General features: G+C 35.2%; 2 protein-coding genes across 4 annotated transcripts; one reads left to right on the top strand and one right to left on the bottom strand.

Annotated features, from left to right (window-relative positions):
• Nucleotides 1-6: 6 nt before the first annotated feature.
• Nucleotides 7-11,989, bottom strand: LOC306866940 (protein mono-ADP-ribosyltransferase PARP16-like). 2 transcript variants are annotated; one of them, XM_079412392.1, is made up of 7 exons: nucleotides 11,908-11,989; nucleotides 9,793-9,989; nucleotides 9,566-9,703; nucleotides 7,108-7,314; nucleotides 6,673-6,844; nucleotides 5,806-5,950; nucleotides 7-1,143 (listed from the first exon to the last, which is right to left on the bottom strand). In XM_079412392.1, exons 2-7 carry the CDS (start codon nucleotides 9,979-9,981, stop codon nucleotides 1,008-1,010), a joined length of 987 nt encoding a protein of 328 aa, XP_079268518.1. In that variant the 5' UTR covers nucleotides 9,982-9,989; nucleotides 11,908-11,989; the 3' UTR covers nucleotides 7-1,007. The 2 variants fall into 2 exon arrangements, with proteins under 2 accessions (XP_079268518.1, XP_079268519.1); XM_079412393.1 differs by having other exon boundaries at nucleotides 361-1,143; nucleotides 11,893-11,979.
• Nucleotides 11,990-13,004: 1,015 nt separating this feature from the next.
• Nucleotides 13,005-22,660, top strand: LOC306866388 (secretory carrier-associated membrane protein 5-like). Of its 2 annotated transcripts, none has more exons than XM_079411573.1 (7): nucleotides 13,005-13,219; nucleotides 15,277-15,332; nucleotides 15,528-15,647; nucleotides 17,316-17,472; nucleotides 17,579-17,680; nucleotides 18,175-18,292; nucleotides 19,494-22,660. In XM_079411573.1, the coding sequence occupies exons 2-7, from the start codon at nucleotides 15,326-15,328 to the stop codon at nucleotides 19,680-19,682; spliced, it is 693 nt and encodes a 230-aa protein (XP_079267699.1). In that variant the 5' UTR covers nucleotides 13,005-13,219; nucleotides 15,277-15,325; the 3' UTR covers nucleotides 19,683-22,660. The 2 variants fall into 2 exon arrangements, with proteins under 2 accessions (XP_079267699.1, XP_079267700.1); XM_079411574.1 differs by having other exon boundaries at nucleotides 15,528-16,019.
• Nucleotides 22,661-23,284: the final 624 nt, after the last annotated feature.

Here is a 23,284-nt window from a genome sequence, read left to right as displayed (position 1 = left end):
TAATCTAGTTCTAAAATGTAGCATAAAAGGCAGCTATTTTTATTAATGCATTTCATGACTATTTAAAAAAAAAAAAGAATGCTGTGAAATTACTTGCATCATTGTTGTACAGCTTTTGTTATATAATCTAAAACACGTTTCTGTCAGTAAAACATGCTTAAACCATGTTAAAACTGCATTTCCATGGCTACTAATTATATATTTGTCCGTTTGTTTTTAAATGATATATTATGTGCAAATGTTAAATGAATAAAATTGCATTTTAATTTCAGAAAACTGTTATCAGTAATATAGCAATGCTTTTGTTTTCGACTGATAAAAACAATGGCCAGACAAAACGTTCAGCGCGCCAAGAGCCATAAACTAGAACAACAGACAATTTTTCACTCTGCCCTAAAGAAACAGACTGTAAAATTGTTGCATTTATTTATTTAAATAATTTCACAATTCGGATCCTCTGGATTATTCAATTTACAGATATTTCTGCAATATCAAGACTAATTTCCATTTCGGTTTAATGATACTGACCACCACAGCATGGGTCTTCTGCATAGTTGACTTAATCTAGACATAGTATGGTAGTCTAAGAACGTGTGAACTTGCCCCACAACTGAAAAATATCTAATATAAAAGCACACAGATCTCCCTACATGATTATTTTTTATACAAGCAGCAATTTTGCCAATGTCTAAGTTGAAAAGGCAGGTAAAAACAGTGCTTTGTCTTAATCATTTGGTTTTAACTAATGTAGTGAACCCATCATTCAAAAAATAAAAAGAAAGCTACATGCTAACATGTAACATTCTTGGTGCTCAGCTGCATCAGCTTTACCTCTGACAAATGCACAGTGATTATGTATGTAACGTAAATAAAATAGCGTGTAAAAACCAAGGAATGTCGAGTTCAAGAAAATTGTTCCTGAGTCTAATTTTTCCCTCTTTCATGATAGTCTTTGTAAGTTAAAGGCACTTTGGATGTGAGCGTTTATGTGATGTGTGCGGTCTGGGTCACCGGAACATTCTGTGCCAGAACGACTGAAAAGTGGACGAGTTGAAGGCACCGATGAATATGAGGAGCAGGAGATACAGGCCCATCATGATGGCAAAATGATGTCTGACGAGCCACGACGTCCCTCGAGCGTGTCTGGAATCAGAACAGAACGTCACTTACACACACAGCAAGTTATTTAAACAAATAGAAAAACATGAAAATTCTGTTCATTTAAAAAAAATAGTTAATAGATGATGTAGATGAGTTGGTTTCTTCATCAGAAGAGATTTGGAGAAATGTAGCATTACTTCACTTGTTCACCAATGGATGCTCTGCAGTGAATGGGTGCCGTCAGAACAAGAGTCCAAACAGCTGATAAAAACATCACAATAATCCACACCACTCCAGTCCATCAGTTAATGTCTTTGTGAAGTGAAAATCTTGTGACATTTTTAACTTTAAAGTGTTTCTTCTGGCTAAAATATATTCTATAATAAGGCCTCCTCCAGTGAAAAAGTCCCTATTGTCATCTTAACATGAAAATCTACCCACATATTTCTTTAGAAGTGCTTTGGGCTGTTTTTGCTTGTAAGCAACGCTTGATCTGTGCATATTTCTCTCCTGGTTCAGACAGGATGACTTTTTCACTGGAGGAAGCAATATTATGGATAGAGAACTCATATTCTAGCCAAAAGCAATGGTATGAAGTAAACCATCTTTATGGTTTCTTACTACAGGGTTGCTGCAGGATTTTTAAGCTCAAATGTAAGACTTTTTAAGACCTTTTTTAAGACCTGCACAAATAAATTAATACCCCATGAGCAATGTCTATGGTAAACTATGATTTACAGATCAGATAAGTTTTCACAAAAACAAAGTGTTTTATAAAAATGATACAATTCACATTTAAGCCTTTAAACCATTTTTAAGAAAATGGATGAGTCAAAAGTATTAATTATTAACAATTATCAATAAATTATTATATTAGTTAAATAACATACAAACACATTTTGCGGTTTAGATATTTATAATGAATTATCTTCTTATCGATCAACCAGTTCACATTTACAGCTCTGCATTTTTGCAGGGAAAAAACATGGGTTGATTTTTATATTGGTCTGAACAAAAACAACCCAATGTTCCTGCAATACCCGAGACTGCAGATCTAGGACCGCATAACTAGGACCCTGTTTTTTGTGACAGTGCCATCTAGCCAATTCTATTCCAACAGAGGAGACCTGATTCAAACATCAAACAAACATATGCCATCTTTCCATCTTATTTTGAATGTAAGAGCTAGCGTGAACTTGAGTGTTCGAGGGGCTGTCAGCAATCTCCATTTAGCTGGGCGAAAAAGTTCATTGTGCTGCTGGATGTTGTAAATTAGTATTTGTATTCAAATTATATTACATTTATTAAAGTACTAATAATCACACTAATTTATACAGCAATTGTTTTACCGTTTACTGCACTTTAAGTGGGTCACACATCAGAAGTGAAACGCTGCAGCTAATGAACTGAAGTCTCACACAGACACAAGTCTTCCTTTCCAAGAAAACTAAATTAAAACCAGAATATATATATATATATATATATATATATATATAGAATATATTTAAATAAATTAGGTTAAATATTTCAAGAGGGTTACCAATGGGTATGTTTAGGGTTAGGAGTTGGTTAGGACAATAATTAAGTGTACACAATTAAACAACTACATAACTCCCTAAAAATAACAGAATTGAATGGCAAGTGCTATAAAATAGTATGAGCCACTAATACATATATACAAAAAAAAAAAAAACTATAGGGTCCTAGAAATGCGGTTCTGAAACTACAGCCTCCAGTATTGCATAAATACCCTGCTCACAACAACAGCCTTATTGAACATGCACATTCATTCTCTGCCAGCAGGAGGCGCTTTCAGAACTGCTTCCGTGATATCGGCAGAACACAAAGCAGCACAGCACCGGACTTTGAAACACGCAGCGCTCATGTTTATTTAATAAAATCATAGCTTTTTGAGGTTTAATCGTCACATTAAGCTGTATCGCAATTCTGGTCTGTACCCAAATTTAAGACGTCTTGAAATCATAATTAAGACTCTCTTGTACATTTTAAGACTTTTTATGACCTTAAATTTGATACAAGTAAATGTAAGACTTTTTAAGGACCTGCGGGAACCCTGTTACAAACATGCAGCTTTTCACTTCACAAGATGTTAATTGATGAACTGGAGTGGAGTGGAGTGGATTATTGTGATTTTTTTTATCAGCTGTTTGGACTCTCATTCTGACGGCACCCATTCACTGCAGAGGATCCACTGGTGAACAAGTGATGATAAATTTCTCCAAATCTGTTTCAATGAACAACAAACTCATCTATATCTCAGATGGCCTGAGTGTGAGTAAATGTTAAGCAAATTTTCATTTTTGAGCGAACTATTCCTTTAATGACTACTAGGTCTATCAAGATTCAAAATGAAAAAAGCAACATAAAAGTATCCTAAAGTAAACCTTTCCACTAATATGCAATTGCTATATTAGTCTATGCTATACAAGTCTTTTGAAGACATATGATGGCTTTGTGTGAGAAACAGAAGAAAGTTTAATTTGTTATTGATGATTCATTATTTCGCGTCAGATCTTTTCAGTGAATCATTTGATACGGATCACATTACCAGTCTATATGAATTGTTCACAAAAGCCCATTGGATTGGAAGATTGGTTGTGAATAACTTAATTTTGGTCTGTTCATCATATAAAGCTATAAACAGGGCTCCAGACAAAAAAATCGAGTAAGGAGCCATTGGCTCCTATAAAAGAAAAACTTAGGCGCCAAATTATTTTTTTAGGTGCCACAGAATAAAAGTGGTTTATTTTATTATTATCATTTTATTTTTACCCCCTATTTTAACATTTCAATCATTTTGTCATGTGTTTATGTCTTATCTTTTCTAGGCTTTATCAGCATTTTAATCCATCTTGTAGATGATCAGGTCGACCGGGGGACTAAGGTTCACTTAAAGTGTGAATTAAATGTCTTTTACAACTTGAAATATACAGTCACAAAGAATTGTTCGTTACACAGCATCTGTACCAATATCATAAGCATCACTTGGCAACTGAGTGCAGTGCATCCTATAAATGTTGTCACGTCTTTCACACATTCAGTCTGTTTTTCTTCATTAGTAAAATGCAATTTTATAGGAGGAGTTGAATCATGTACAACAGAATAAGTAAAAATATTAATATGCAACAGCGCATAAATATAGCAAAACGCTCCTCTTTATAGTTATTTTTCTAGCTGACTGATGAGTTTATGGACACTGAGTGGTTATTCTGAGGTAAATGTATTACAATGCAATGTTTACAAGCTTTATACATTTCCTCAGTTTGAAACACTGAATGAGCTTTTACATAAAACATTTCAGTAAGTTGTACTATAGGCTTTCTTATTGCCTACCTTTTGATCATGTTCATTTCATACTATAGTAGTAAATCGAAATATATAATGGGTTCACTTGCTGCTTTAACTGAGGTGCTAAAGAGATGGCGCCTGAGCATTAAGTGCGATACTCTCCGCTCGCGCGATCCGGACGCATACATGGACCGTGTGGACGCGGGGTACTGGTGTTTATATTACCCAAAGTGTGCGCTTGTGGTCCGCATTAAAGAGCACCCAAACCGCATAATTTGAATTTCGTAGCATTTTAAAGCTGATACTTTGTTTATTAAAAAGTAAGACAGCACAAAGCTTTTTGCGATTACTGGATGGCAAGTGCGCTTCAAATAACAGGAAGTCCATGCATTAACAGAACACAGCATATAGACTAAGATCTCGATAAGAAGATCGACCGGACAAGTGTAAATGCATCTGGTTGTTGAAACCACATATGGTAATTTTACTCCTCCCATAATATTAAAATAATAGACGTGTGAGAGCGTTTTATAGGCTATATGGCATGTTATAGTCAGATATGACAGCGCAATGCAACACGCATCACCGCGGATGAGTAGCGGAGTATTTCTTCAGCAAGCGACGCGCAAACTGAATGAACCTGAAAGTAAGCCGCAGACGCTCAACACACAATTTTCTTCATTAAAAGTAGCGAGACTAGCCTATCTTTCCAGTGCTGATGCCGCGCGCTCTCTTGATATTGAAATTAGCTGATAATTAATACAATTATCCAATGCTTTCATTGACGTGAACTCCGTTATATTTGCATATGAAGCGGGAATTGAAGAACGGATTTATATCCGTTTTGCGAAGACACATCAGAGAAAATGCATGAAGTGACCAGGTGTAAACGGGCCCTTTCAGGTCTCTCTCACTGTGTTCAGCAGACTGTGTGCGGCAGAGACGAGGACTGTTTGAAACTCTTTTCAGTAAAACTTTGATGCGCATCGTCTTATGTAAGTTTAATACGTGAACATAACAAAAGATGTGAGCGCAAAACAATCTGGAAAAAAGTCCTTTCATGCAAATTATATATAGTCGCCAGTGGCGACCTCAGCAAAAACTTCACTCGCAAATTAATATTTTTGGTCGCAAATGCGACCATTTTAGTCGCAGTTTGGAGCCCTGGCTATAAAGCATAGTAAAGCTTTTAGTCTCTTATTTATTGTAACTGTATGGAAAAATGTCTCCATTTGTGTTCCAAACAAAATAGAATGACGACAGAAACATTTATTTTGAGTGAACTATTTCTAATAACTTTTAGTATTTTGAATTATCAAATTACTACAAAAGAAAAAGCTATGACATTAGTTGAAATGCAACAATCAGGTGTATAAGTATGTTGGCATAACTGACCGTGATCTGTGGCGTCTCTGAGAATACACCAGCAGGTACTTCACTCTCAGAAGCTCGTTGTTGGTCACCACAAAGTATTTCTCGGGGACCTCACCTCCTTCACTGTTCCTGGCCCTCAGGCGCTTACGGTCAATGCTCTCGGAGTCTAAAACACACAATAAGAGATCAATTTTAGATATCTGCTGTGATGGGATCTTATCGGACGGTAATTTTACACAAAATTGGAATAAAAATCAAATCAGTGTTTTTTTGTTGTTTTTTTGTTGTTGAAAAGAATGTAGAGTAGTACTGTTAGAAAGATTGTTGCACACATATGAAAAAAATACTGTAGGGGGGAGAGACAATCTGACAGACGTGCCTTTTTATTTATTAAATAATATTTTTTTTAATTATTAATTCATTCATTATTTTTTATTTATTTAGGTGGAAAAAATGTATCGGCCATAACAAAAAAAAATACAATACAATGCATATTAAACAATTTTCTGGCTGGTTTATGAAAATGTGAATAATAATAATAATAAAAGAAAACTTATCTCCTTTATATAATTTTTTTTTCTTATTGCCTAAAGGGCAACTTCAATAAAAAGTGGCACATCTTATCCCACACACCTCTATGCTACAAAATACACTAGTATTCCATTCCAAACACAGGCATGTTATCAGTAGTGTTATTTCAACATGAGAATGGCTCACAGATAGGAACATTTAGAATAGAACAAAAAAAAAAAATTAACATTTTCATTTTTGCAATATTACTATTTTTACTGAATTTTTGATCAAATTAATGCAGCTTAGGAGAGCATAAGAGACGTCTTTCAAAAACCCACAAAAAAATCTTACCGGCCCCAAGCTTTGACAACTTACCTTTCTTCTTCACCTGACATTTCACATCAGGATGATCAATGATTTCACACAAGGCAACGCAGCTGATCAAAGGCCCGAGAACACTTTCTTTCCATCCATTACCGTGAGGACTGTAAAGGATGGCCATGCTGAGGTCACTGGTCAGGTATGTGCCCTCCCCAAACAGTGAGGTCTGAAATATCAAGTCATAATCAAAGATAAGTGGCTTATATAATTTTCAATTACAGTGTAACTCCTGAACCAACAAGCAGATAACAATGGAATTATAATGATCATTTTCACACATATCATCTAAATATGAACTGATAAGGCACAGTCAAACACGTCTGTCAGACATGCTTATTTGCAGTCCTCTATAATAATCACAAAGCCTGCCTGGAAAGCATCCAAAGCAGATCTAAAAGAGCCTCATCCACGAGCGCAGCCCGTCCTGACCTTATTGAGATGGCAGTGTAATCCGTTGTGTATAATAGAGTGGAAGTTCTCCAGTCTGCTGCCGTGGAATGCATAGATGAGCTCTCGTCCAGCCCGAGTCCGCTCGAACTTGGAGTTGAGCAAATCACAGTACTGCAGTTCAAAGAGGAAGTCTGGAGCTGGAGCCAAAACACCCTCGCTTTGAGTCAGCTGGCTAAGTCTGGCAAACTGATGGAGGGAGATTGAACATAAGTCAACTAAGGCCCTGTTTGCACTAGTGCGTTTTCTTTTTAAAATGGCGTTTTAAAATGAAAATGACCATTCATACAGGTACAACCATAGATATGTATAAGTAGATTCCTATTACACGGTCGTCAAGGATACGCAGAGAGAATGTGGACAGCCACGCCATAGATATATATACATACGTAGCTGTATATATACGTAGATGTCTCATTAGCAACAGTTTCTATGGGCCGCGATACGTAAGCCAGCTGCCATTTTTGGACCATTTTTGCCATCTGTGAACCTTTGAGCGCGTTGACTGTGTGCGTCTACAACTATAGAAATGTATAGATGCCCTATTCAACCGCTCCAGATACGTTGATGCGTCCGCCATTTTGGAACGGTCAATTTGACGTCATTCACCATAATTATCAATGAGTATTCAAATATATACAAGCGTATACCTTGCTGTTGTAAACGCACACAGTCAATGTGCTCAATGGTTCGCAGACCGTTCCAAAAATGGCGGATGGCTTACGTAGAGCGGCCCATAGAAACAGTCGCTAATGAGGCATCTCCATATAAATATCTATGTCTACAAGATAACAATAAGATAACTAAAAAGATAATGATATTAGCGTCCACACCAACGAACGATATCGTCTCTAGTGCATGCGCATCTGCCACTTTAAATTCTTGAGGTCATTATAGCTCGATAGTTTCTGATTGGTTGTCAATGTTTTTATCGTTCATCAGAACGAAAAAATCATTCTGAAAGTGATTCCAACGATATTGTTTCTCTGTGCCTTTATCATTACAGTTGTGGTGTGGACTCTGCTATTCTTCAATATTGAAAACGATTTTTATGACTATATCTTTATCGTTATCTTTATAGTTATCGTGCTTGGTGTGTCGATCACAAACATACAGTATGATCAGAGAGAGCAGTCCAACCTAATGACTCTTATGAACCGGTTCTTTTTATTTATTTTTGTTCTTGAATCAGAAACACAGAACATAATCAGTTGTAAAGGATGGGTTGTGTTTTTTTTTTTTGTGCGCTCAACGGATGAACGATGTGGGAAGGGAATTTAAGGGGGGTACCTTGATGCAAAACAACATCACGATCACTTGGGAAAGTACAAGAGAGAGGTTACATTGACCTTCAAGATAACTGTTGTCATTTGATCATCTTCAGGTGCAGGATCCTGGCACCACATTGATTACGAAACCTCAGAGATATTGCCAAATAAGAATTAATCTTTTTCTGTAATTAAAATAAAGTGCATCCACTTGGGTGGGGGAGCGAGCCTGGCCAGTTTGCTTTCTCTCTCACTTGGAGGGTTGTTCTTAAACCGCACCTAATTTTAAAGTATAATAAAAGGCATTTCTTTCAGAAACAGTGGAAGCTCAGCCGTGGGATAAGCGCGCGTCGCCCGGCATTCTCTGACAAGTGTTGGTCTTCTACTGTGACTGAAACGGGCTCCCCAGTCTTTTGAAGAGTGAAGATGATGGCACAGTTCTGAGGTTGTATATTTGTTATAATACTTTGCTTGGGGTTTAGTTTTAGTGTATGCTCGAATTTATGTATTATTCATTCATAATTATTATCTTTTATCCATTTATTCATGATCATTCATATATTATGCACTGGCTTATGATTATCCTTCTTTAATGTATTTTTGATTACCACTATTCTTTTATGCATTTACCTATGATCATAATCATTATTATTGATATCAGCTGTGTATCAACAATAAACAGTTGTATTTGCTTGATTAGTATGGTCTATGGTGTACGGACCTTTTATTGGCACCTCCTCTTGCTGATCAGCACCACACTTGTCTCACATCAGTTTTGAAAACAGAAACCATACTAAAACATCAGTGTTGCGCTATTGCTGAAAAAATTTATCTTATGAGCTGGTTACTTTCAGTGAATCATAAACATAGAGTGCTTCTTGTGTTGCTCCATCCATGAACAAATGGGGAACCGGTTCTTTTTTTTATAATTTGAATTTATGCCTTTTTATGTCGCTTTTTAGTTTTGTTGTAATAAGTGGATTAATTATGTATTTATTTATTTATGTGTCTGAACAGACTGCTGAAAGCATTAAATAAAACTGCATTGCTTTCTTTTTTCCTTTACAACTTTTCTTTGTATTACAATAACTTTTTTATAGAATCATTAAGAGGAATCTGACTCGTATGCAAATCATATGCAAAATGCACAGATTTAAATGGTTTAGCAATACCTCCTCTTTTTGCAGGGTCTTCACAGCAAAACTCTTGGAGGAGAGAACCCAGTGCACAAGAGCCAGATGATGATCTCCATCACCATGTCCCAGACGCACCAGATCTCTCACGTTTGGCAAAGTATCCACATCCCTTTGCTGTGAGGAACACAGTAGAATCAAAACTGTAAAAAATGTGTGTTTCGAAAGGCCAACAACACAGAGTTTATCTTCTTCAAATGTCTTACCAGCTCCTCAAAGTCCTTGATCTCTCCTCTAAGGTAGCGAGGAGGGAAGGGTCTGAGCGCTGAATCGCGTTTGTAGCTCTGGATGGCGGCTACGAAGAGGCTGCAGCGCAGATCCGCCGCTACAGGGTCTCGATGCAGACAGGAGCAAACCAGCTCTCTGACCGCAGCTGTCGGGAGAGGCGGCTGCATTCCCAACACTAGAACACACAACAGATATTCCATGAATAATAGACAATAAGAAATGATTTCCATTGATGCAAAACATGTAGCCTGTGAATCTAACAGCGTCAAAAAAAAAAAAAAAACTTAATGTATTTGATCCAATGTTAAGCAAAAACAGTAACATTTTAAAGTATTTTTATTATTTAAAATAACTGTTTTCTATTTGAATATATTTTAAAATGTAATTTATTCCTGTGATTTCAAAGCTGAATTTTTTAGCGTTATTACACCAGTCACATGATCCTTCAGAAATCATTCTAATATTCTGATTTGCTGCTCAAAAAACATTTATTAATATTATTATGTAAGAAGAATTCATCAGGTTTCTTTGATGAATGGAAAGAACAGCATTTATCTGAAATATATTTTTTTGGTAAGATTATAAATGTCTTTATCATTTATTTTGATCAATAAGCATATTTGCTAAATAAAAGTATTAATTTGTATAATCCCTCCCCCCCAAAAAAAATTATACTGACTCTAAGCATGCACTGAACTGTTTATAATAGTAATAATAAATGTTTCTTGAGCAGCAAATCAGAATATTAGAATGATTTCTGAAGGATCATGGGTAACACTTTAGAATAAGGTTCCATTTATAAACATTAGTTAATGTATTAACTAACATGAACAAACAATGAACAATGCATTTATTACATTATTTATTAAACTTTGTTAATGTTAGTTAATGAAAATACAGTTGTTCATTGTTTACTCATGTTAGTTCACACTACATTAACTAATGTTAACAAACACAACTTGTGAATTTAATAATGCATCAGTAAATGCTGAAATTAACATTAACTAAGATTAATAAATGCTGTAGCAGTATTGTTCATTCTTAGTTCATGTTTACTAATGTTAATAAATGGAACCTTATTCTGAAGTGTTACCGGATCATGTGACACTGAAGACTGGAGTAATGATGCTGAAAATCAAGCATTGATCACAGGAATAAATTACATTTTAACAAATATTAAATGTCAAAGGAATTATTTCACAATATAACTGCTTCTGCTGTATTTTGGCTAAAATAAACACAGGCTTGGTGAGCAGAAGAGACTTCTTTAAAAACATTCAAAATCTTACCGTTCAAAACTTTAACTGGTGGTGTATATTAAATTTGTAGATTCATTATATTTTCATTTTACTCAATATACTTATTTAATACTTATATATTACAATAATAGTAAATATAATAAATAATCATCATAAAAATACTTTCATTCATTTGGTTTTCATACATCATATGTAGCAACAATAATATAAATGTATATATTTTAGATTTATATAAAAAATAATATAATCATTATATTATACTTGTAAATTAATCCTTTTTATTTGACACTTTTACTATTAAATATAAAATAATACATATTTCATTAATATACCTAATATACATTTGACATAATTTCTAAAATGGTATATTATTTAAAATATATTAAAGTTAGATACTAGCAAGATGAACAATGATCTAAATACTTAAAAAATTAAAATAGGTGAACTTTGACGCATGAATTCAGTAGATAAACGTAAACTTGTGTAAAACATTTAACGTTAATAACTAGTAGTTTTACTGCAGATTAGCTGCTAACAAAGTTAACATAATTTAGCGGAACCCAACCCATTATATAAACTTATATATCGTTTGCTCTTACTGGTCCTCGAATATGTGCCTGTTTTAGTGCAGTAGTTGGTGTATTAGTCGCTTTGTTTAGCTCTGCTGTGTTTGTTTACATGTTTAGCATGTTAGCCGGCTAGCTCAGCTAACTGAATCTCACTGAAGAAACTCACTCAAGCTTCAGCACACAGACGATTTGAAAACAGAGTACTCGTCACTCTACTTGTACATTATAAAATATCAAACGTTTTCCGTACATTTGTGTATTTTACCTGAAGCTCAGGCATCTGACAGCCACCGGAAGCTAAACGTGTCGAACTGCCGCTGCGCACGCGCCAGAATCCATCCACCACCGGCGGAAGCCAATGGAAACATTCACTATAGACTCAGCTATGCACAAACAGGACAGTGATTCGTAAAGGACCGCATATATTTTCTAGTTTTTGTAATGCCACAGCCTTCCTAAATACAAATATATTCAAATATTTAATGCAATTTGCATTTAATGCAATATATTCAACACATGCATTGTCTTGCTTTATCTCAAATCTACAGTATCTACTGTCTTTTTCTTTTTCTTTTTCAAGAAAGTGATACTTGAGATGCTGGGACAAGCATTTTAGGCCAAGCGCTGTGTTACCAGAGTGCTGTTGTTCTCATTTCGCTGTAACGTTACAGAGCCCTTCATATTTCTGCCAGAGGAGTTTTAGAGATCAATTATGTATGAAAAAATCAGATCAATGTTTTGCTGAGGGATAGGGTTCAGAAAAACAGCTGAAGAATTGCAAAAGGAATGCAAATTGCTCAACAGTTATACAATTTTGAAATAAATATATATTTTTTATTATAAATTATAATAATTACTAGGGCTGTGTATTGGCAAGAATCTGGCGATACGATACATTGCGATATTGTAAGCAAGGCGATATATTGGGATATTTCTTATTTTAGAAATAGGAAATATATTTTTTATATTTATTTGTTTTTCAGTTTTTAAGCTACTTTAATTTTTTATTTAAAGTGTCGATTGCCGTTTCTTTATGTTATTATTAATAATTTCATTTTTTTAATTTTACTAGTAATTAATGAGTGAAAGTTGTTTCTACACAAGTCCCCACCCTCTAGGTCTTACCTAGTCACTATCCACTTTGTTTTTCTTCAGTCACCATAGAGAATGTGTATGAGTGTCCTCAGTATTTCTCCATGACTGCATTACTGGTAGTACTTATTCCTTAATCTATCTCATTTTTTCCTTTAATATGCATGCTTCAGGACCGCGGAGAGCGGCCTGGGGTTAGTGAGAGTGAAGGAATGAAGTATCGCGAGTCTAGAGGCCTGATTTACTCAGCATCGCACGCGCTCATCCCTCGCGGAACGGATGCTCATCGACGCGCGTGCGTGTGTAGGAATACCGTGACGTGATTGTTTTCACTCCCATATTCCCAATATCATCTCATAAGATAACGGATTTGATAAGATAACATCCCCATCACAAGTGCATCGATCATTTGAATGGAAAGTGGTTTATTTGATGCGAGAGGACGCGTGCATCGGCAACATATTCTTGGGTGAACGCGCGAGAAGGTAAGGGGAACGGTTTCCACCGATGCTTTTCACTTTCTCACCCGTGTTTTTCACATTTATGCACTCAGAACAGATGTATTGTGTCTTCCATGCAGGTCAAATCAGAAATGCATGCAATCTTCGCTTGCACTGTTAAATAAAACACCCGTTCAGCACCATCTTTTCCCTTGAAGGGCGCTCAGCTCGACCTCGATACCGCTCTGAAAAGAGTGAAATGCTTTTGATAAATATTCTTTTGCTTTCGTTTTCTCCTTCGAGTCTTATCTTACGTTTTATAATGATACCTCCCATTTGGATGAATGGAATATAACGTTATGGCAACTAGATTATCGTTTCATATCTGTGAACTACATGCCCTTCACATTGCAATCGGGTTTGGCTAGATGCGAGCGAGAAAAACCTGCCATCGTTGATAATAATCGCTACAAATAACGGCTGATAATAATAATCTCTACGCATAAACGCTATATTATAAATAACTAGTTAGCCGCTACGAATAAAGGTTGGTGAATATTCGCAACAAATAATCGATTTATAATCATCGCTAACAAACGATTCGAATTGTTCGAAGCATCGCAACTCTAATCGTGTCGTCTTGACTGTTGTGTTGCTCAAATAATGTATGATTCCGTTACCAGGCCTCATAAACCGGTATTCCTCATACATTTCAAGGATCAAATCAGAGGTTATGATAATAACAATCCAACTTTACAGTATGCAATCACTATATTTTCAGAAATATTGTTATATTACTATTTTATTTTAGGATCATGCAAATAACCTGATTGCCATGAATTTGAGTTTTATAAAAATGTTAGTACTTGGAATATTAATCTCGTTTGGAATATTTACTGTGAATTAATATATTATGTGAATCTCTAAATATAAGTAATTTCAGGTGTAAAAAATAAAGCTATATTCAGTAGATCTGTCAGTTTGGAGGCAAATTTGGGAATTTCCTTTGGGCTTTTAGAAATAGTTTTAAGATTTGTAAGCTTTGGATTTATAAAATATTTTTTTCTGGTAAATATATTTTTACCTTTTGTTCTACAAACACAAAGTTTTTAAATCAGTAAATAAATTATACTAACAAGTTGCTGTATTATCAGAATATTAACCATTCTGAAAATAATGTGCATGTAAACATGGTCAGTCTTGCAGGCTGCTTAAGGTTTATAGATGTCATGTTTGTAATACGAAGGAATCATTTGCTTTACTAGGGATCTAGCTTGTGTGCTAAATTGTGTTTACTCAGGTTATTTCATTGTTACCAAACTGTAAAAAATGATCGTGATTTTAACGGTAAAAAACAGTGAAAATGCTGCAGTAAAAACCTGTTAAATGGTTAACAATAAATTCCTGTAAAATTTACAAATTTAAACTGACATTCCCAGAATTCCCTGCGTTGCATTTCAAATTTATTTTGAATTTGATGTTTTTTCATTGAAATAACCATGTTCTTCTTAGTTCTTTTTATCATCAGTTATGTTTATTAGGGTTGTATGTTACAGCTAATGTTGTTAAATTAATGTTTATTGCATATTTCAGTTTAATGAGTCTCACTATGATGGTGTTTAGTGCTTGTGTGAATGACGCTGTGCACCTTCTATATATGTTATTATTTAAAAGCTGCTTGTGATGGGCTTTGGTTCATCTTGTGATTTTCTCATCACCACCTGCATTTGGTGGTTATCAGTGTATTTCAAAGATGCAAAACAGATTTCAGGACTGCAATAGGTTGGTATATTCAGTTAATTAAATTACGGTATTTAACTGTAAATTTAAGTTAAAACCGTAAAACCTAAAATGTTGTTACCGTTTTTTTACAGTAGAATTCCAGCAACCACAGCTGCCGGTTTTTTACTGTAAATTTCACGGAATTGTTTTTACAGTGCAGGGTTAGACTTAGCAAATTTTAGACAGATTTCGAAAGATAAGCTTCCCTTTCATGCTGGAATATACTAATGATGTTATAACCTGTTGAATTATGCGCACTCTCTACAGTGTTTCATTCAGTATATGAATTTGTTGTGTGTCTGTAATGTGTGCTTTTACAGGTTTTTAAATATTAAAGTTTGACGTTGGTGATCTCAAAAAAGAATCTCCATGGCAGGTGAGAGCTTACACTTTTCTTAGACCAAACTGAATTGTTAACATATTTAAGGGCCATGGTATTTACATGGTACTGTAATGTACATCGTGGTCCTACCATGGTACATGTCCAATAGTACTATGGTATTTTTATTAGTTTCGTTGGTGAACCAGAACTCAATGAGATAAGTTTTGATTTGTGTTTTTTCCCCCACAGAAAACAATTTCCCTCCTCTTCCACGGTTCATTCCACTGAAACCATGTTTTTACCAAGACTTCAACGAGATCCCAGACCAGTGGCGTACAATGTGTAAACGACTGTATTACCTATGGATATGTACGTTCATATTTCAGCACATATTATATATTTTTGCAGTATTCTCAGTGCATATTGTTTAATGTTCATTGTGGTGTGTGCACTAAGTAGATAACAATCATGTGGCTCTATTTGCCTTTACAGTGTAACCTTTGTTTTCACTGTAAACACTGAGAGAAACAGACACAGGAAAACTTGTACAGACAGGTTTTGGATTTTGATCTGGATATGGGGTGTCACATTACTCTTGTGTTGTTGTCCAGTTTACTATGCTATAATGTGAATCACAAGCATTAGATTTGCTTTTGACATGTAGAATATTTACAAAATCCCTTTTTTTTTGTTGGCTCACAAATTGGGAACTATTTTGAAATGGGTCTGGGAGTTGAGAAAGTAAGTGTTTGTGGAGATAAATGTAAACTTGTGTTAGTATCTAAAACATATTCTAGATTAGGCTTAGATTACTTGGCAGTTAGATTTTAGTCACTGTGTGTCATACATGTGCACATTTTTCGGTATGTGCCCTGTTCGGATAAATGTGATAATTTATGTTTTCCTTGTAATGCACTCATCTACAACATCAAATTATGAAACAAATGCAATTAGTAGGGCTGCCCTCAACTAAGGATTTTTCTGGTCGACTACTTGACGTTCATTTTAAGCATTAGTCGACTAATCGCACGTTTTTTAATAAACCATTTAAATCATTATAATGAGCCTTTAAATGCCTACATAGCCTAATAAGCGCTCAAGTACATGCATAAAGCTCGCCACAGCGCACCGCAGAAGTAATGATTATGAATGCGTCTGGGAAAAACAGTAAGGAGACTGCATTAACATTTTAATAATTTGATAAACTAGTGCTTTCTTTGTTTTCGGCTTAAGAGATGAAGTCGGCGACACTGACTTGTCACCTCCGCAGTGGATATGCCTATATGTTTCATACGGATTACATAATCTGAGAATATTTGTCTTCCATTTGTATTGGTTCATTTGAAAGTCTGTACAGATATATTTTTTCATGTCTGTAAGGCAAAGATATAGGCTACACGCAGTTTCGCTCTCAAGTTCAGAGACTGAGACGGCAGAAAGCGTCATGTTTGCTTTCATTATTTTACAAAAGCGCGTTTTGTTGTTATTGTGAGTGCACACAAATAAACTTAGAGTCTTTACAGATTTGAAAGATGTATTACTCTTATCTGTATGACCAAAAATGTTGGAGTATTTTAAGAGCAAGTGAGCACACCGGTGCCTCCATCTGTCCTGCAGTGAGCTACTGTTCAGCTCCACACTCCACACATACACTTGAATAGTGCAAATTTCTCTAGGTTAACATTAGATTGAGCAGCCATGTAAAGATGCTAATACATATTTCAGATGAAAAGCCATATTTGTTGTGGATGAATGATAGGCGAGCGTTTGGATGTCCTGCCCGATGTAAGCTACTGTATAGACAAGCCGTTAACGATCTGTTAGTTACGGACTGCATGACTTCGCCTGTGGATTTTATTTTTTTATTCATTTTTTTTCTGCGACTAAGTGACTAATAAAATTTTGGTTGATCAAGCCTCTCCTGGTCGACTAACGATTAGGGGGCAGCCCTAGAAATTAGATATACATTCTAATGGAATGGAATTAAATGAATGAATGAGTATTTTAAATTAAATTCATACTTTTTTTCACTCACAGTGAATAGTGCCACCCTAGCAGTTAACCTGATTGGCTGTCTAGCATGGATGTGTGGAGGGGGCGGGGCAACCAATTTTGGGATGGCCATTCTGTGGCTGATACTGTTCACCCCATGCTCATACGTATGCTGGTTTAGGCCCATCTACAAGGCCTTCAAGTGAGTTCAATTAATGCTGTGGCTTCTGAGATGTTTCTGAGAAGTCTTTGAGTTGTAATCATGTCACTGTGTACAACCCTAATGCAGTTCACTCTTTCTTTCATAGGACAGACAGTTCCTTCAACTTCATGGTGTTCTTTTTCGTCTTCATGGCACAAGTGGTGATTAGTATCATCCAGGCTGTTGGAATCCCAGGATGGGGAGTATGGTAAGAACTGCTTATTGTGTGTAAGAAATGAGATAGATATATAAATAGATAGATAGATAGATAGATAGATAGATAGATAGATAGATAGATAGATAGATAGATAGATAGATAGATAGATAGATAGGCTGTTATGATGGGTTAAATAAACAACTCAACATGCTAGGTCAAAATAACCCATGGTTGGGTTTGTCCATGTTTAACCCAGAAGTTGTTTGCAAAACAACCCAAACTGGGTTATTTGCAGCCCAGCAATAGTGTGGACACATACAGCAAAGCTGGGTCAGTTCCAGTTTGAGTTACCCTATAGAAATTCAAATGACTCATGTACTCTCTTGCGTCATGTAATATTTTTAGCGCACAAGTATTATGGTCTGTTTAGGTTATATTAGGATTTTACGTTCTATTCTGAATTTATACAAGCTTTGCATGTAGTTTACTTTCTAACTACTTTGTTAATGAGGAGAATATGTCTTCTTTATGTGTTTGTATTACAGTGGCTGGCTGGCCACCATCACTTTTTTCAGCACTAATATTGGCTCTGCTGTTGTTATGCTGATTCCAACCATAATGTTCACTGCGGTGGCTTTTCTCTCGTTCATTGCCCTCACCAAGGTACAGTTACTCTTCCTCCATCATCATTGTTTTGAATATACACAGAATATACACATATATATATATCTCAGGGTATTTCCTAAAATTCCAGCAATTACTAATTTCTGCTGTGTGTAATACCTTAATATTAACAATATTGTTTTTAGCTGATTTACATCATTTTTCTCCAACACAGTAATTACAGTAATTAATTTAATTAAAATCCTCAGTAATCTCACATTTTCTCTAGAGCAGGGTTCCTCAAATCTTTCCCTGGAGGGCCAATCTGCTGCAGAGTTTAGCTCCAACCCTGATCAAACTCACTTACCTGTGATTTTCTAATGATCTTGAAGACTTTGATTAGCATGCTCAGGTGTGTTTGATTAGGGTTAGAGCTAAACTCTGCAGGAGTGGGCCAGATTTGAGGATCCCTGCTCTAGAGCTTCTCAAGAGCAGAGGTGGAAAGAGTACGGAATGATTCTACTCAAGTAAAAGTACCATTACATATGCAAAAAAAGTCTCTTAATTAACTTCTTGTTTATTGACCTGTTGTAAAAAATCTATATGTAATCATGCTGATTTTTGGAGAAAAAAACGGCACTCTTCGTGTGATATTGATTTACTATGAAATTATATAAATATATACATGTTCTGCCCCTGTATCTTAAATTTTGTGATGCCTAAACTCACTTTGAAAACAATTGATTTTATTATTATTTTAGACAAATATTATAGTCTTTTTATTTATTATCTGCCATTTATCAGTTATTGGTTGTATGCAATTAATTATTGGCTTACATATCAGATACTATTTTTAATCTTAAAAAACAAAAACACTAGTAACAGTAGTCTTTACCAAGTTTTTTTTTGTGTGCGTGTGATTATTTTAGACTATTATTATTATCATCAAATATTTGCCATTTATTGCTTATAGGTTCTATGAAAATAATTACTGACTAACATATTGGTCACAATTATATCCCTGTGTCTAATTTTATAGCTCTATCCTCTAAATGCTGACAATGGTCTATTTTCTTAGGATTCCTGAGCAAAGTAGATATTTTGTAGTAAAGCTAATGTTTAAATAAAAGCAATCTGTATATTAAATATATTCAAATATATTCTTATTTTGAACTAAACAACTTGTTGCTTGGTTAGGACAGGTGATCTTCTGAGCTATAAAAGGGCAACTTTTGTGCAATAAATTGTCCTTCTGTGTCAGGTTCACAACTTCTACCGTGGCAGCGGGGGCAGCATGAGCAAGGCTCAGGAAGAATGGACCACCGGCGCTTGGAAGAACCCTCACGTCCAGCAGGCAGCACAGCAGGCAGCTATGGGGGCTGCACAGGGGGCCGTGCAGGGTCAGCAGTACTCGGCCGCCCCAACCTACAACTACGACGAGCCAATGTAGACCCTATTCAGTCACAATGGGGGGAGGGGACAGAAACAGGATATTTGGGAGGGCGTTGCAGAGGGATAAAGTCAGTGGTTGAAACGGGGGAAGGGAGAAAAAAAGATAAATCAAGACCAATTTGAATTTAAATGAATTTCCACCACTACAACAATGCATAAGCTTTTGCTTAAACTGTGAAGTGTGTGATAGGTTAAAGAGTTGCTTTCGGTATTTAGAACCCCTCAATAGGAAACTATCAGTCTCACCATGTGGTATTACGGCAGATTTAATTAACGGTTATGTCGTGTTTCTCCACTTATCGTATTTCAAACATGGCTGAACTAGAGCAACAGTAAGGAAACATTCCAAAGCTGTTTCTATAGTAACTAGATTCTCAGATTCGTCTGTGTGGTGTTTGTAAGCCAGTTCTATGTTTTGTTTGGCTGTTTGAATTCAAGAACACATTTCCACTATTTAGCAACCACATCTTTACTCTCAGAGAAATTATTAGCTTTTGTAAGTACATTGACTGGTATTTACTTGATCTCGCAGTTGAAAAAGTATAAACCCAGCTAGCAGGGAACGTTCTGAGAACTTTGGCAATGTTCTCTCAAAGTTATGAACTAACGTTCTAGTAACGCCCAATGTTTGTTCAAAGTTATATGGTCTTTAATAATGTTCTCAAATGTTAGCTATGCTATTCATGCACCATTCATGGAAAGTTTTTCTTCTAAAACGTTTTAGCTGGATGTTCAACTAATGTTTTTTTAAATATTACTACTTGTTTCAGAATGTTCAGGGAACACATTCACATAATGTTTGCAAAATGTTCCGTTAAAATTTGTGTAACTAAGAAAAAAACGAAACATTTAAAAACGGTTACATTTTGAACGTTCAGAGAACTTAGCAAATTAGCAAAACGTTCTTAGAACATTTTTGTTAGCTGGGAAGCTTATAAACGTTACATTGTTTGTGTTGAGCGCTTTACATCAAGTGCAAAGAAAGTTTGTTTTCTTTTTCTCTGAAGGTACAAGGAAAGCCATATGTTTACGTTGTTTTAGTTGTTATGTATTTTCATTTGTGTTAAAGGCTGTTGAGGTTTTGGTGATTGTGGTTGTGCTTGTTAACATTGTTTTCTTTACCTCAGGATTTAATCGTATCATTTTACTGCTGATGTACTGTAGCCGAGGTTCGGCTAACGAAATCAACTGGACGAAATATTTGTACATGTACATGTTGTACATTTGTACATTAGTTGAGCTCTCAAATAGAGTAAATATTTAATCTACTCTTAGCTACAGGCTTGTTATATATATTTCAATCCATTATGATTTGAATCTGCGATGAAGGCTGATATTTTAACGTTCTCGTTGTCACAGAAATCGTAACTGTTTTTGCGTATAATCTCAGACTGAATTTAAGTAATTTCTGTAAAATATTGCTTCTGGGTGGTTTACTCCCCACTGGTTTAAACCCTACAAGTAAAGCACACTATGAAGTAATATTGTCTCAAATTCAATATATATACAGTATCATATTAATTATTGATTACTCTCATTGTGATGTATTGTAATACTTTCCATTTCCCCAAAGTTACGTCCATGTTTGACGATTTTTCTGAAAATATTTTCTCTATTATGCATCGACAAGCAATTTCTGTGTGAAATTCAAAATGGCAGATATGTAGAGATTATTTAAACTCTTTCGGACTTGAAAATTGTGGATTTGTAATATATAGCAACATTTATTTAGAATTTACAGTCTGCGGAGCTGGTTAGTGATGAATAGATGGTTGACTGCGGAACTGGGTCATAGTTATATGAAAATAAAGTATGAAATAGACTAAAATAATAGTGTACAGTATATGTAATACGTTATCTCAATGTCTCTATCAAGGCTTGTAAAATACTTTTAATCATTTCAAGAACTGTGAAACTTCAGTACGCCCATGTGTGATACTATTCATGTATGTTTGGGGAGTTTTTCTGTGCTTTTTTGTTTCTGTAAAGATCTTTTTGTTGACGTTTCGATGTGTATTTGGGTGTTTTGAGCGTAAATTGTTCCACAAACTGATGTTTAGTACACTATTGTGGGGCTTGTAAGACAGGACTTCCTGTGCACAGCTTTGACTGAGGTTTCGTCCTTAACTGACATCCACAGTTCTCTTGTGCTCTCTAGTGGACTGGATGTATTAAACTTTACCTGTTTGTTTTCTGACAGTCGCCTAATAAGAAAACACTGACAGAAGCAATATCGACATCTGTCATGCATGATCTGATCACATCAACAAGTGTGAATGTTATATTTCAGCCGCACCAGCAAAAGCTAAGGTCACTGTCCTTTCCAAGACCCGCCATGTTTTTTTGTGCCCAGATCTTCATGCCTATGTATCCCACCAGTAGATAAAGCCTTGTTCATACTGTAAAGTTAAGTGAGTGGAAAGATGCCAGTAGAGTAACACAAAACAGATAGTTGTCTTTGTATAGTGAGTTGTGTGTGGTGCTTGGTAAATTTGTGAATTGAACCAAACCTTGTGCCATGTGTACAAAGGCACTCTGTGTGTGTGTAGATGTTAATTATTTTGTCACGTCTAAAGTGGAATGTATTGTTGACTTGGAGACAGGAACTACAGTCCAGTACATTTTACAGGTTTTTTTTTATGTACTTCTCTTTATTTTTTAGTAATTTTTCTTGACTTATAAGGGTCAAACATTGAAATTATTTTGTACTAATATCAATTTAGCCATATTTTTTTCCCTCAGTTACTATGTTTAGTGTACTTAATTTGTATTTAATGCAACGCAAACACTTTAACATGATAGTTTTCCTGAGAAAATCTGTACTCAGTCAATCAATCATGCAAACATGAAGCTCAATAGTTGTGATTTCTGAAGGTGGTTGTTTTTGAAGTTTGAGATTAATTGTTTTTGGTTCATTTTGTATTACTTTTATATTATTTTGTCTCTCCCTGATGGATAATAAACATATAATGTTGCATTCTGTGTCTGAGTCCATTCGGGGTCATGAAACTGTTATAGTCAACTAAACCTAAAATGAAAACCATGACAGTTACTCGCATTACATAAAAAAATATTATTATTATTAGCTAAAAATAAAGTTATTATTTGAGCAAGTTGCCAAAGCAAAACTTCACATTTTCTGTTTTGAATTGCACATCCATCAGTAGATGGCACTAAAAGCCTGGGTGGATTTCATATTTGGTCTCTACTTACTGAAAAAAGCACACTATCATACCACAACACTTGTTTATTTATAGTACATGGTGTGTATACTCAGCATTATTTATTGTGTATATGTTTAGAATACTACATGATTTACTACATTTGCAAAAATGTTGAAGTAATTCAGATACATATGAAGGAAAAGGTTATGAAGGGCTTTGTAAGTGAGGGTTAGTATTTTCAAGACAATAATATCAATCTGAAGGAATGTCATCTGTCATTTATAACATCTGTATCTTGACTCCTTGACTAAACTGACAAAATGTATACAAACCTGAATAAAAATGCTAAATAACCATATTTTATTTATGAGATGCTACTATGCTACTCATTGAACTAAATATAATTACAACATTAGCATACTACTGTTTGAAAGAG

This window comes from Barbus barbus (assembly GCF_936440315.1).
Source record: "Barbus barbus genome assembly, chromosome: 48".
NCBI classification, from domain to species: Eukaryota; Metazoa; Chordata; class Actinopteri; order Cypriniformes; family Cyprinidae; genus Barbus; species Barbus barbus.
This window is presented reverse-complemented; position numbering and strand designations above follow the sequence as displayed.

Coding starts and splice junctions, on each gene's coding strand:
- LOC306866940 (XM_079412392.1), bottom strand. CDS start 9,981: ATGCAGCCGCCTCTCCCGACAGCTGCGGTCAGAGAGCTGGTTTGCTCC. Junction 9,704..9,792: donor TCAAGGACTTTGAGGAGCTG/GTAAGACATTTG, acceptor TGTTCCTCACAG/CAAAGGGATGTGGATACTTT. Junction 7,315..9,565: donor AGACCCTGCAAAAAGAGGAG/GTATTGCTAAAC, acceptor TCCCTCCATCAG/TTTGCCAGACTTAGCCAGCT.
- LOC306866388 (XM_079411573.1), top strand. Junction 15,648..17,315: donor ACTGTATTACCTATGGATAT/GTACGTTCATAT, acceptor TTTCACTCACAG/TGAATAGTGCCACCCTAGCA. Junction 17,473..17,578: donor CCCATCTACAAGGCCTTCAA/GTGAGTTCAATT, acceptor TTTCTTTCATAG/GACAGACAGTTCCTTCAACT.